The sequence below is a fragment of the Chiloscyllium punctatum genome, chromosome 10 (assembly GCF_047496795.1).
Source record: "Chiloscyllium punctatum isolate Juve2018m chromosome 10, sChiPun1.3, whole genome shotgun sequence".
NCBI classification, from domain to species: Eukaryota; Metazoa; Chordata; class Chondrichthyes; order Orectolobiformes; family Hemiscylliidae; genus Chiloscyllium; species Chiloscyllium punctatum.
In genome coordinates this window covers 82,663,469-82,679,006 of record NC_092748.1, presented here as the reverse complement: position 1 = coordinate 82,679,006, position 15,538 = coordinate 82,663,469, and the positions used below count along the sequence as shown (strand labels likewise).

General features: G+C 40.5%; 1 protein-coding gene across 2 annotated transcripts in view; it reads right to left on the bottom strand.

The window, feature by feature from the left end:
• acmsd (aminocarboxymuconate semialdehyde decarboxylase) overlaps window positions 1-14,019 on the bottom strand; it is a 64,258-nt gene extending 50,239 nt beyond the window's left edge. Inside the window, exons 1-3 of one of the 2 annotated variants that reach the window (XM_072579665.1) lie at window positions 13,903-14,019; window positions 5,131-5,175; window positions 4,568-4,664 (exon numbers count right to left, since the gene is read on the bottom strand). In XM_072579665.1, the coding sequence (XP_072435766.1) occupies window positions 4,568-4,664; window positions 5,131-5,175; window positions 13,903-13,959 (199 nt within the window). In that variant the 5' untranslated portion in view covers window positions 13,960-14,019. The remainder of the gene's footprint in view (window positions 1-4,567; window positions 4,665-5,130; window positions 5,176-13,902) is intronic. The other variant, XM_072579666.1, reaches the window with a different exon arrangement.
• Between the last annotated feature and the right edge of the window lie 1,519 nt (window positions 14,020-15,538).

The following is a 15,538-nucleotide window of genomic DNA, read 5'->3' as shown; positions in this document are numbered from 1 at the left end:
GGATATGGGCCAAATGTTGGCAAATGGGACTAGATTAGTTTAGGATATCTTGTTGGCATGATGAATTGGACCGGAGAGTCTGTTTCCATGCTGCACAGCTCTATGACTCTATGATTCTATAGTACATAGTCCTGGGTGGAGAATTGAGGAGTCCAGCTTGAGATGTTGAAAGTGTCAGATGTACCATTCCTGGTTTCTGACAGTCTTGGTAATTATATTGTAACTGCGCTGTCATGTAACAAAGGAGAAAATGAGGATTGCAGATGCTGGAGATCAGAGTTGAAAAGTGTGGCACTAGAAAAGCATAGCAGGACAGGCAGCATCCGAGGAATAGGAGAATCGATATTTTGGGCATAAGCCCTTCATCAGAAATGGTTGGGGGGTGGGGAGGAGGCAGGCTGAGAGATAAATAGATGGGTGGAGGTGGAGGTGGGAGCAAAGTAGCTGGGAAGGCTATAGGTAGGTGCAGGTGGGGGGTGATGGTGATAGGTTGGAGGAAAGGGTGGAGTGGATGGGTGGGAAGGAAGATGGACAGGTAGGACAGTTCAAGAGGGTGATGCCGAGTTGGAGGGTTGGAGCTGGAATGAGGTGGAGTGAGGTCCAGGTTCAAGTTCCACCGGCTCCAGGGTGTGTAATAACATCTCTCATCAGGTTGATTAAAAAAAAGTTTAACAAAGCATTTAAAAAAGTAGACGCATGCCGACTCTGGTTCTCTTCCATGGTTATGTTCATGCTCAGGTATTATTGGAGAAGGAGCATGTGGTGCCCACCAATGCTCTTGATGGCTTTAGAGAGAGGTGGGCACTGCAGGAGATGCAGTGCTTTATGTTCCCGTCCAACTCCATCTTGATTTAGTCCCTCTCCCTTCCACCCTCACTTCCCCTCTCCCCCCGGCACCTTTATAGTTTGCATTCCCCACAATGGATTTGTTTGTAAATATTCAATTGGCTACCTGGGTGTTTTACTGATGGGCAGTAGGTTAAAAAAAACAAACAAAACATCAGTGACTTTGGTGATGGGAAGGTCACTCAATTTTGTGTGATAACACTTCAGGGTAGAAAAAAAATTAAAGCAGACCCAGGGCTGGGTCTTCAGAACTGTTTGTCCTGGGATGTTTATTTATTTATAACTGTATATAACTATTTATGCCATGAGTAGGCTTTATTTTGGTGGGGTTTTTTTCCAGTTCAGCTTCCTGCATTATTATGCATATTAAATCCTAAGTGGTCTTATTAAGATAGATGTGGAGAGGATGTTTCCTTCTATGGATCAGTGTGAAATTGATAGATAATGGAGTTCAGATTTTAGTTGCCCACTGTGAGGATGGACAGTCTAGGTGTTGTACATTATCTCAGAGCAGAAAGCCAGCAAATATCCAAGCAGTTTGTAAAAGACATGACTACAATTGATGCAGCATTAAGTACAATCAAAAGATATTCTAAGCAAATTAAAACAATGATAATTGTAAACATTCTACCAGAATTACCAGAGAAATGGTGAGACCATTAAACAATATTTGACAACTTTATGACAATCAGCTTCTACACATATATTTGGAACACTAACTCACTTCTGACCTATTAAATTGAACATACTTCAATGCCAGGAATTAGTGAACACCTTGTTGTGGAGAACAATTGCAATAGTGTAAACTTCAGAACTTTAATAACTGTTCTTGGATTGAAAGACTCAATAAAGATAAACTGTTACAGATAGAATGAAGTAACAATAACTCTGGAATAAACTATTGAGGACAAAGACAAACCTATTCAGGAACTGAAAGCAATTAGTCATGTCTGAGAAACTGCATGAATAAAACATTTGACATCTGCTTGATAACTAGTTGCTTTATGCCACAAGGATAAATGACTGCCCTTAATGTGTCTTCAAGCAGACAGTTAACAATGAATGTTACAAGGAACAGGGGAGTTACTTCTGATAAAGAAACTAGTTTCAGTCTCAGGGACTCTAAAAGAGTAATTAATACTTTGGATGAAAGTACTGTAAAGAATCATCAATAATATCACATCATGGACCTAAAGGATGAAAACCTATAAGAATCAAACACGCAAACAATTCAACAGCAGAACTTTGAAGAACACCACTGCACCAGGATTAAACACTGGACACTTCCAGAGACAGACACTATTGGTTGGAATTGTAGCTAACCTCTGCCATTAATTTGGTAATAGCTAAGTTGGGTTGTGAGGTTTAACTTGCCCATTTGAGGAGTCTTGTTTTGCTATTATTATAAATGAAATAATATTTTAATCAATGTTTCAGTACATGATTGTGATTCCTTAATAAGTAGCCAAATTAAAGGTAATTTGTGGTGAAAAGCCCACAACACAGTGACTTAACCTCAGTAAAAACTATGATGTTAGAAGTCCAAATTGAGTTTGTTACAATAGATTGGAAGAGGTTTCATAGAAATGCACACTCAGACTCAAGGTCACAGGCACAGCTTGAAGGAAGGAAGGTATAAAGGCAGAGAGTTGTGAATGCGTGGAATGTGTTGCCAGCTGTGGTGGTAGAAGCAGAGTCATTAGGGACATTTAAGCGACTGCTGGACATGTACATGGACAGCAGTGAGTTGAGGGCTGCGTAGGTTAAGTTATTATAATTTATATTAGGATTAAACCTCAGCACAACATCATGGGCCAAAGAGCCTGTTCTGTGCTGGACTTTTCTATGTTCTATCTGATATTCAAGGATTATGGACAGAGAAATCTTATCAGTCTCAGCATCACTTTTCACATTCCAGTAAGATACCTTCAAAAAATGCCCAGATTATGGAGGCACTCATCAACTCATAGCACCATATTCAACTCAAAGGATAAAGTGATAGCATTTGCAAAAACATGCCGGCTGTCAAAGAAGTGAACTTCAACATTTGACACATCACTGTGTCTCTGTCCATCATGGATAGTAAAGCAGCACCAGTACAGTTAGTCGCCATTTAGGTTTTGCTTCTCATCTATGTTGGTGCAAAGTACACATAATGAGAGTCAAATTTTTGTCACAAGTTTCTCTCACTCTCACTCTCACATAATTGTCAAAGGTAGATGGCTATGGACCCTAGTATGAGAAACAACTTATTCTTTATACTGACCTTATTAAATGGATCATTGAACCTATCTTTTACATATTTGATGCTCTGTAAACAATTTCCCAAAAATACTTCTATTTACCTTTACAAATCAAATTTAATTAATAAAGACAATAAAATTTGTGCTTTTACTCTTGTGTTCATGCAGAATTATTTATCAAAGGTTATATCATGTCAAAAACCATTTATTTGACCATTATTTCCAATGGGCCTTCTGATACAGATTTCCGTCATAATTCCTGGTGAAAGGACCAGTGGTCAAGCTGGGACCAGATAATGCAAGGTTGTGGCCTTCTGTGCTTGTTTCTGTGGGACCCTAGATTTGGACATACCAAAATAAGGGCACCTACCTCAGAGAAGATATGGCTGTGAGTAATGGAGTCTCCAAATGAAGATGAAACAGGGTTATTGCAGAAGTCAAGATTAGATTAGATTACTTACAGTGTGGAAACAGGCCCTTCGGCCCAACAAGTCCACACCACCCCGCTGAAGCGCAACCCACCCATACCCCTACATTTACCCCTTACCTAACACTACGTGCAATTTAGCATGGCCAATTCAATATTGGGGCTTCTCAGTACCAGTTATAGATGGCCAGATTCCATGGCAAGTGCTGACCTTACCAAGCAGGTAGACACTCAAAATAATGGTCAAAAAGTGTGGGGCTGGAAAGGCACAGCTGGTCAGGCAGCATCCGAGGAAAAGGAGAGTTGACATTTCGTGTATAAGCTCTTCATCAATGGGTTCATGGCAAGGATATTCATCTTCCACAAATCAAAATGTGCCAAATTCTTTCAAGTATTTTTCTAATAACTTCACTTTGTTTCAAACAGTCGTTTAGGTGCCTGAAGGGAATATTTTAAAAATGGAGCTGTCTTTACCACTTTTTCTGATTCTTGATGCCTTTGCTAAGTGGAAATAGTTCACACAGAATGCCAGCATATTCACCCTGAACCTGCTATATCTGAGTTTCACCTCATTCAACATTTTTACAAACTGATTTGTCAACAGGGTCATCGGACAGAAATTAGGGGTTAAAACTCCTGCTAATTTTGTTCCTTACATATCACAGAAACACCATCTCTGATAAGATGTCTAGTTAAAACAACAAACCATAATCCTGGTCTCATTTTGGGTTGTACTGACACAGTTTTCAGAGAAATGTGAATGTCCATGCTTACAAAAATGACAATCTGGAAGTGAATTGCTGATCCATCCAGACTAGATTCTCCTTAACATTAAAATTCAAAGCAAGTCTCTTAACTTTATAGTAACAAACTGGTAAGACAATACATGTGGAGACTTGCCTATAGAGTTTGTCAAAGCTTCCAGTACCACTGCAGAATCCTTTCAAATAGAAGTCATATTAAACCCAGAAGATACATTTCAATGAGTAAGCCACTGTTTATATGGATGAATTTGGAGAAATTATCAGAATAACATTGGATCTTCATTTACCTGCTTGATCCATTTCTTGAATCCGTACTTGTGGATCCCAGCAGTTTTTTTGTACCACTCTGAATATGTTGCCATCTTTTATCATTTTTGCTTCACCCTTTTAAAAAACAGGACATTTTAGGTGATCAGTTGTGGATCTATAGGATGCTATTGCAACTGTGTGTAGAATTTTGGTGATCAGGAATAGAGAAATTGTGTGCTTGGGTGTCTTATGTTGACTCAGTGCATTCTGTAGAAATTTCCATTGGCAGGTTATCCACAGCTGAACTGTACTAATGGCACGCAGTCATTGAGTGATATTTGGAATATTATGTGGAAATCTGTTAACGAGACACTTTCACAATCTTATCAGGCAGCAGTCTCAAGCAGAGTGGTGTGGCAATTGTGGAGCGCATGTAATATGTGACAAGAAACTTTGTGACAGATAAGAAAATTAACTAGAAAATACGTTTGAATACAATTTTCAAAATTACAGAATGAACCAAAGTTAAACTACTTTTATTAATTTTGCTTGTCTTATCGTTTAATTAACTTAATAATGATGATGCTTTGCATAATCATACCTCAGAGTGATGGTGAAGTTGGACCCAACCTTCATATCCATATCTCTGGTAAAAAAGGGAAAGTGTTTTTAATTGTATAGATATATGCAATTTATATAGCACCTTTCACATCCTTAGATACCCAAAGTGCTTTGCAACAAACTGATTACTTCTGGGGTGTTATTTCTGATGTTAATTATTGTTATTTAAGTAAACATGTACTTAAAGCTAATCTACAAAGGTCCTGCATCAATATTCAAGTTCGCAACTTTATATCTTAACTATGCTCTCTATTTTCTTGAGGATAGCAGATTCTAGTCATGCACCAGAGTGAAAAGGAATGGAGACATGGGCTGTTGTTTAGGATCAGGATGGTCTATTGGAACATGGCTAACAGGGTGTTCACCCAGCCTCCTGGCTTTACCTTTTCACTGTCGCATTTGAAGCTACAAGAACCTCTTTACCTTTGTCAGGTTTTCCTTGCACTTTGCTTTTTAATGTTAAGGATTTTGAGTGGGAGCAGCGGCTGAGTATATAAATCAGGAAGGCGGCTAAACCCGAGATTCTACACCTGTAGTATCTCCCACCCACCCTCCTCCTCTAACCTCTAACCTCCTTAACTACACTGGGTTTTTTTTAAGGTAAGGATTTTCTATTTCTTTACCAGTGACTGGTTAAAAATTTACTTTGTTTTTGTGTGTGTATATATTAATTTTTTAGGGAAAGACTATAGCAGAGAGGTATCAGAAAGTATTCTAACTCAAACTTGTATAAAGTAAATAAGTAATTAATTAACTAAGCAGAGATGGCTGGGCAGGTGATGTGCTGTAGCTGTATGATGTGGGAGCTGGCTGATCCCATTGTGAATGGCAGTGACCACATCTGCAGCAAGTGTTGGTTGCTGGAAGAACTCCGGATCAGCGTTGATGATCTAGAATCTGAGCTTCAAACACTGCGGCACATCCGGGAGGGGGAGAGTTACCTGGACGCTTTGTTTCAGGAGGCAGTCACACCTGGGAGATTAAGTAATTTACATTCAGCTAGTGATCAGGCTCATCAGAGTGTGACTGTAAGTGAGGCAGGTAGGGGGAACCGGAGTTCAGGAGTGGAGCAGCATCAGCCCTTGACCTTGTCCAACAGGTATGAGATTCCTGCTCCCTGTTCAGATGAGGAAAAGGGCTCTGGACAGGATGAGCCAACTGACCAAGGCACCATGGTGCAGAAGGCCATTCAAGAGGGGGGAGTTAATAGACAAGTAGTGGTTATAGAGGATTCTATAATTAGGGGGACAGCCGGATCGGGAGTCTCGCATGGTGTGTTGCCTGCCCGGTGCCAGGGTGCGGGACATCTCTGACCGCCTTGAAAGGATATTGGAGCGGGAGGGGGAGGATCCAGTTGTTGTGGTCCACGTTGGTACTAACAACATAGGCAAGAATAGGGTGGAGGACCTGTTTGGGGATTACGAGGCATTAGGCAGGAAATTGAAGCACAGGTCCTCAAGGGTCATAATCTCCGGATTACTGCCCGAGCCACGTGCCAATTGGCATAGGGACAAGAAAATTAGGCAAGTAAACACGTGGCTAAGGGATTGGTGTGGGAAAGAGGGATTCCACTTCATGGGGCATTGGCATCAGTTTTGGAACAGGGGGGATCTGTACCGTTGGGACGGTCTCCACCTGAACCAATCAGGTACCAATGTTCTAGCGAAGAGGATAAATAGGGTGGTCAGTAGGACTTTAAACTTCTGAGTTGGGGGGAAGGGAAAGTGAAAGCAACAAGGAGTATGGCGTTAAATGGAAAGACAAGCAGCAGGATAGCATGTGTCCAGGCGGATTTAAAATTGAGGCAGACTGGGAATGCAGAAAAAAGCAAGGATAACTTAGGACATCATATGACTTCCAATATCTCTAATGATAAGAAAGTTAGCATTTAAGGTGCTTTACCTGAAAGCTCGTAGCATTCATAACAAAGCAGATGAACTAATGGCACAGATCATAGTGAATGATTATGATGTGGTAGGCATCACAGAGACTTGGTTACAGGGGGGGTCAGGACTGGCAGTTAAACCTCCAAGGATTTTCAACTTATCGAAAAGACAGGGAGGTCGGCAGAGGGGATGGGGTTGCCTTGTTAGTTAAGAACAATATCAAATCTATGGCACTGAATGACATAGCGTCAGATGATGTGGAGTCTGTGTGGGTGGAATTGAGGAACCACAAAGGCAAAAAAACCACAATTGGAGTTGTGTACAGACCTCCTAACAGTGGTCAGGAGCAGGCATGCAATATGTACCAGGAAATAGAGAAGGCATGTCAGAAAGGCAAGGTCACGGTGATCATGGGAGACTTCAATATGCAGGTGGACTGGGTAAATAATGTTGCCAGTGGCTCCAAAGAAAGGGAATTCATGGAATGCTTACAGGATGGCTTTTTGGAACAGCTTGTCATGGAGCCCACAAGGGAGCAGGCTATTCTGGACCTAGTGCTTTGCAATGAACCAGACTTTATAAAAGATCTTAAAGTAAGGGAACCCTAAGGAAGAAGCGATCATAATATGGTAGAGTTCAGTCTGCAGTTTGAAAGAGAAAAGGCAAAATCAGATGTAATGGTGTTATAGTTAAATAAAGGTAATTATGAGGGCATGAGAGAGGAACTGACAAAAATAGACTGGAAGCAGAGGCTTGCGGGGAAGACAGTAGAGCAAAAATGGCAGGAGTTTGTGGGTATAATTAAAGACACTGTACAGAGGTTCATCCCCAAGAAAAGAAAGATTATCCAGGGAGGGATTAGACAGCCATGGCTGACAAAGGAAGTCAGGAAATGTATTAAAGAAAAAGAGAGATCCTACAAAGTGGCCAAGAGCAGTGAGAAATCAGAAGATTGGGAAGGCTACAAAAACAAACAGAGGATAACAAAGAGAGTAATAAGAAAGGAGAGGATCAAATATGAAGGTGAGCTAGCCAGTAATATTAGAAACGATAGTAAAAGTTTCTTTCAATACATAAGAAACAAACGACAGACAGAAGTAGACATTGGGCCACTTCAAACTGATGCTGGAAGCCTAGTGATGGGAGATAAGGAAATAGCTGGAGAACTTAACAAATACTTTGCGTCAGTTTTCACAGTGGAAGACAGGAGTAATATCCCAACAATTAAAGGGAGTCAGGAGGCTGAGTTGAGTATGGTTGTCATTACAAAAGAGATAGTGCTAGAAAAGCTAAAAAGTCTTAAAATTGATAAATCTCCTGGCCCCGATGGGATACATCCTAGAGTTCTGAGAGAAGTGGCTGAGGAAATAGCGGAGGCATTGGTTGAGATCTTTCAAGAGTCACTGGAGTCACGGAAAGTCCCGAATGATTGGAAGATCGCAGTTGTAACCCCATTGTTCCAGAAAGGATCAAGACAAAAGATGGAAAATTATAGGCCAATTAGCCTAACCTCGGTTGTTGGTAAAATTCTAGAATCCATCATTAAGAATGAGGTTTCTAAATTCTTAGAAGAGCAGAGTCTGATTAGAACAAGTCAACATGGATTTACTAAGGGGAGGTCATGCCTGATAAACCTGTTGGTATTCTTTGAAGAGGTGACAAGCAGGTTGGACCAGGGAAACCCAGTGGATGTGGTCTATCTAGACTTCCAAAAGGCCTTTGATAAGGTGCCGCACGGGAGGCTGCTGAGCAAGGTGAGGGCCCATGGTATTCGAGGTGAGCTACTGGGATGGATTGAGGATTGGCTGTCTGACAGAAGGCAGAGATTTGGGATAAAAAGTTCTTTTTCAGAATGGCAGCCGGTGACGAGCAGGGTTCAGTGTTGGGGCCACAGCTGTTCGCGTTATATATTAATGATCTGGATGAAGGGACTGGGGGCATTCTAGCGAAGTTTGCCGATGATACGAAGATAGGTGGACAGGCAGATAGTACTGAGGAAGTGGGGAGGCTGCAGAAGGATCTAGACATTTTGGGAAAGTGGTCCAGGAAATGGCTGATGGAATTCAACGTGAACAAATGTGAGGTCTTGCACTTTGGCAAAAAGAATAAAAGCACAGACTACTTTCTAAATGGTGAGAAAATTCGTAAAGCAAAAGTACAAAGGGATCTGGGAGTGCTAGTCGAGGATTCTCTAAAGGTCAACATGCAGGTTGAGTCTGTGATTAAGAAAGCGAATGCGATGTTGTCACTTATCTCATGAGGGTTGGAATATAAAAACACCATTGTGCTACTGAGACTTTATAAAGCTCTGGTTAGGCCCCATTTGGAGTACTGCGTCCAGTTTTGGTCCCCACACCTCAGGAAGGACATACTGGCACTGGAACGTGTCCAGCGGAGATTCACACGGATGATCCCTGGAATGGTAGGTCTAACATATGAGGAACGGCTGAGGATCTTGGGATTGTATTCATTGGAGTTTAGAAGATTAAGGGGAGACTTAATAGAGACGTACAAGATAATACATGGCTTGGAAAGGGTGGATGCTAGGAACTTGTTTCCGTTAGGTGAGGAGACTAGGACCCGTGGACACAGCCGTAGAATTAGAGACGGTAAATTCAGAACAGAAATGCGGAGACATTTCTTCAGCCAGAGAGTGGTGGCCCTGTGGAATTCATTGCCGCAGAGTGCAGTGGAGGCCAGGACGCTAAATGTCTTCAAGGCAGAGATTGATAAATTCTTGATGTCACAAGGAATTAAGGGCTACGGGGAGAATGCGGGTAAGTAGAGTTGAAATGCCCATCAGCCATGATTGAATGGCGGAGTGGACTCGATGGGCCGAATGGCCTTACTTCCACTCCTATGTCTTATGGTCTTATGGTCTTATGATTTATGCCTCCTACAGACTTGTTTTGTTTCTTTTTACTCGTACCAACTCTATAGATTTGCATCATCATTTTATCGCTTAACTACTCCTACAGTCCAGCCTGCCACATTTCTGTTTTTATTTCCTTCCTGCCTCCTTTTTTTTCTGGTTTTGCATTGGTTTAAAATATATGAATCTTAACATATTCCATTTCTGATGTAAGAAAATTGACCAGAAATGTTGACTTTGATTTTAACTTCTACCACCCCTCAATGCATAGGGATAGTTGGTGCAGTGTTAAATATTAGGAGTGGTCAACCAGTCCCAAACACTACATTCCTACCCCTTTAAACTTTAAAATGCAGAAAATAGGCCACACTCAAGGCAGCCAAGTCATGGCCTGATCATTGTACTACAATGAAATCCTGCTATTAAAATCTTAAGGCTTTCATGTCCTCAGTCCCAAAGAATTTTTCTGGATCTGTGTTCCACCAGGTTTACCCTATAAATCTGTGTTCTTAAAGTTTATTTTCTTTGTCATTGATGCTGCCTGAGCTGTTGAGAGCTTTCATCATAATTTATTCTTATTTAGGAGATCTTGTTTTAGTTCTATTAGAATCAAAAGAGTTCCATTAGAGTTAACAATTCTCCTTGGAGATCGGTGAAGAGCTAAGAATGCTAATAAGCCAAGGAGCAGGATGACATCACATGATCAGTTGTTTGCTAGACTAAGGATGTATACATAAGGTGCTATGTAACTGCAAAATATCACTTTGTCTGTTGAATAAACCTGTTTGAGATCTTCAAGTAAATTGAACCTATGCTACTGACCAATCAAGTATAGAACATAGAACAGTACAGCACAGTACAGGCCCTTCGACCCACAATGTTGTGCCAAGCATTTATCTTAATCTAAGATCAACCTAACCTATACACCGCTCAATTTACTGCTGTCCATGTGCTTATTCAGCAGTCGCTTAAATGTCTCTAATGTCTCTGACTCTACTACCACCGCTGGTAGTGCATTCCACGCACCCACCACTCTCTGTGTAAAGAACCTACCTCTGACATTTCCATTACACCTTCCTCCAATCACCTTAAAATTATGACCCCTTATGACAGCCATTTCTGCCCAGGGGAACAATCTCTGGCTATCTACTATATCTATGCCTCTCATTACCTTTTACACCTTTATCAAGCCACCTCTCTTCCTTCTTCTCTCCAGTGCAAAAAACCCTAGCTCACTCAACTTCTCTTCATAAGACATTCCCTCCAATCTGGGCAGCATCCTGGTAAATCTCCTCTGCGCCCTCTCGTAAAGCATATACATCCTTCCTATAATGAGGTGACCAGAGCTGGACACAATATTCCAAGTGTGTTCTAACCAAGGTTTTATAGACCTGCAGCAAAACCTCGTGTCTCTTAACCTCAGTCCCTCTGTTAATGAAAGCCAAAACACCATATGCCTTCTTAACAACCCTATCAACTTGGGTGGCAACTTTGAAGGATCTATGTACATGCACCCCTAGATCCCACTGTTCCTCCACACTGCCAAGAATCCTGTCTTTAACTCTGTATTCAGCATTCAAATTCAACCTTCCAAAATGAATCACTTCGCATTTATCCAGGTTGAACAACATCTGCCACATCTCAGCATCATGTCAATGTCTTGTTGTATGAGAGTGATAATTTTGTACTAAGGAAAACAATACACAGGTACAGCATGGTGATCAGCAGTTAATTTTCCTAGAAAATGAAAATAGTGGTGTAAACTGGGAAACCATAAGAAAATGCCTTAGACAAGATTTGAAGCAATGGAGATGATACATTTACACCAAGACCAAGAAAACAAATCACTACACAATGTAACTGCTGGTTATGTGATGATATCCTGCTTCTCACACTCAGGTCTAAAAGGAGCACCAGGCTCAACTTGATTTTTGAGCTGGTTAAATTGGTTGTTGACATGGTTGGTTTTTGATCCTGAATTGGGCCATTAAAGCTGTAGGTCCAGCAATGGTGAGGACTTTTGCGTGGAGCAAGTCAGAGAACATGACTGTACGGGTGCTCTAGGGCTTTGCCACATCAGTAATAAGATAAATTTGGGGATTAACATGAGAAACCTGCTCGGTCTCAAGGAGAAGTGCTGCATGAAACTTGCCCAAATCACAGTTAGCCAATTTCTGGTAAAATTTAGCTGAGTATTTTCATAGATTACCTTTCGGTCTATCTGTTAGTCAGGATCTGTTTTAGCAGCATATGGACAGTAATAAGGAAAGGGTTGCAAAGGATTTCAGGAGCAGGAGGTATTTTCTAACTCCCAGAAACTGAATGTTGATTATTGAGCCTGAGGTGAGTGGTTAAAATGTCACCGTGTGCTCTCCATATTGTAGGCTTTGTCAATCAGGCAATTGGGTTATTCAAGTGAAAATAAATGACACCACATCAAACTGATTTCAGGATCAGGGAGAACTGGCAGTATTTGTACACACCTTAGGAAATGTTAGGACAAAGTGAAGATCTTTATTATGCACCTGGACGAAACTTGCTCAAAAGTGACCTGATCGAAGTTTGTAAAATAATAAGGGGTATAGATAGAGTTAATGGTAGTTGTCTTTTCCCTAAGATGGGGGATTTCAAGATTAGGGAACACATTTTTAAGGTGAGAGGAGAGAGATTTTAAAAATACATGAAGGGCTTTTTTTGCACAGGGTGGTTTGCTAGTGCAGTGAGCTTTCTGAGGAAGTGGTGGATATGGGTACAATTACACATTTAAAAGGCATTTAGATAATTGCATGAAAAGGAAAGGTTTGGTGGGATCTGGGCCAGGAGCAGGCAGGTAGGACTAGTTTAGTTTGAGATTATGTTCAGCATGGACATGTTGGACCAAAGTGTCTGTTGCTGTGCTGCATGAATCTATGACTCTATGATTCTTGGAAGTGCATATATTGCTGATGATTCACTGGTGATGGGCAAAACCATCGAGGAGCACAACTGAAATCTACACTCACTGACAGTGGCACTTTGTCATGAAAAACGTCAACACCAAGAAGTTGCTAGGTAAATGTAGGCCAGACCAATTGTTTTGAGCTCAATCTATTTAGGTTATGGAACTGTTCCAACCTCAACAACATTGAGGGTGTATGATACATGCCTAGCCACAAAATGATGTCTAGATTTTTTAAACTTCCTAGTATTGCATATGTAAAATATTTTTGCCAAATATAATCATTAAAAGATGCCTACATACATGGACCAAAGGACTGAATGAATCTCATGAGAATATAAAGGCTCTTTGTGTAGCTGTGGTTGGCAACTGTGAAAAGTCTCTCATATCTGCATTGTCCTCTCATTCTCATTGTTAATCCTTGGCCAATAAGGGAATCATGGCTCTGAGTTAATGAAAACTACACAACAATCTAAGATTCCTCAGCAAGGCTTTTCATTTAATATTTAATTGAGATACATTATATCTCTTCTCTATATATATCGAAAGATGTCTCTCTATTTGAAAGGTTGGATAGAGAAATTGGACAATTTTTCACAGCACTAAAGCAGCTGGAGAGACTGGAGTGTCTTTTTGGTTCTGACAGCATGCCAATAAAATTCATGCAAGGTGCAACATTATGATAATTGCCTATTGCTTCCATAGTATATTTTTCCTCACCTTCTCACACAAATGCAAACATATCAAAAATGGTTAAACATTCATGCAAACTACCAACATATTACCTCATTAACACATGATTGAAAAGTTATTACCAGATTGAGAATATTAACCCATATTTTGCTGTGCTTTGCCAGAATCAGTGGCATGGTCAGTTAAACGAAGGTTTGCTATCTAGTGTATATCTTGCCTCTCATCTTCATACAAAGGCCTCTCAATGTTTTACATCCTTTATGCATTTATTTTTCTTAGAGAGAATTTTATTTACTCTGTTGCTCAACGTGACCCCTTCTACTCAATTATCAAAAATTCTGAACCATATCACCAGACTGTTACCTGTTTTAGATTGGGCCATTCCTTGGGCAGGATGTGACAGTGTAAGTCGATCTTCATTCTTGTACAACAAGCAGATCAACTATAAATCAGACACTTCTGACTGTTGATCTTTGATACAAACGGGGATGGCTCACTAAATTTATTGTACCTTACTTTAAGAGGTGTACTGGTACTGTGGCCAATCACAGTTCAAGTAAACTTTCACTAACTGCAAACGAATCATTAAAGTACAAAGTGCAATGTAGGAGCAGAGAAAACATATTCATTTGTAACTGAAAGCACAAAGTGTTTTTGTCATTTTGGTTAAAAAATGATTTATTTTGGACACTACTCATTCAACTAATGCCATTGCTTATATATCAAGATTTCAGGGACATCGATAGGATAAATATTACACTTCATAAATGCTTAAATAAAACTGAGAGTACAGGCAGAGATATGAACAGTTATAGATTATTGGCCAAACTGTGAACTGGAATATAATGATATGAAGGAAAACAGACAGACGTTCAGGCACAAGTCACCATGTGGAATAGTGATGTGAATGTTAGAACAGAGACTTGGCACAAAGGAAAGGAAGTTTCAGGAATTAATATATCTGACTACCTGATACAGGGAAGGAAAAAGAAGCTGATATGTTGGTATTAAAAATTAAAGAAGAGGTTTTAACAAGGGGAAAGGATGATATGTTTGAGGGGTCAATAATAAAACTGATTTCATTAACATGAAGGAACAGTATGGCACCATCTTAATGGATCATACTACAATTATCCATGATAGAGCTCAGCTGGGTTGAGCACTACAAACCAGACAGAATTTTATTGCCATCTGCTTTCATTAGAAGAGAGGTGGGTGCATTAGGTAATCATGGATTGTCAAATATTCTTTGGTCATGATACAAAAATCTGGTTTGCATTGTCAGGACAAACCTCAGCCCCAACTAGTTTTGTTTGTTTTCTCCTTTGCTTTCTGTAAATAAAAGTTCATGTTTGTGGTTGATTGATTAGTTGTCTGTGTATAATGTTACACTACTGGGCAAAGATAGTTTGTGAGTATACAGTGGGCCCTGGAGACAGGGTGGCCCTGTCAAAGAGTGTACAGAAAGGGTGAAGCTATAGACAGGTAAAGTGTGTGGTGTGGTGGTTAAACTGTGAGTGAGAGAATGATGTTGTATGTGTAAGGGACTGTCAGCCATGCTGACAGCCATGCCAGCCATTGGCCGGTGGCTGTACCATGACATTGGTGGAGAGGGGGAATCTTAGATTTTCAATGCTTACCTGCCACACAGTAATCTCTTGAAGATGCTGCAGACATAAGAGGTGCCACCTTTCAGTAAATGTCTGCTGAGCGGTGAGTTTGTCAGGGAATGGTGCAAGGTAAGTCCGGCTTGAATTCAATGTGAGAGATGTCAGAGGAGTAGGCCAGGTAATTAATGTGGTGAGTCTGGTAAGACATTTCAAAAGAACCTGTTAGATTTCATTAGCCACTATAACGATACAGCCCAAATTATTAATGAGGAAATGGAGACAACATCAAATTCCAGTCAAGAAGGAATGGGCATTTATGCATCAGATGGTAGTTCCCTCTGATTTTCTTTATTCACTCACTTCTGGGACATGGGTGTCACTGTTGGCCA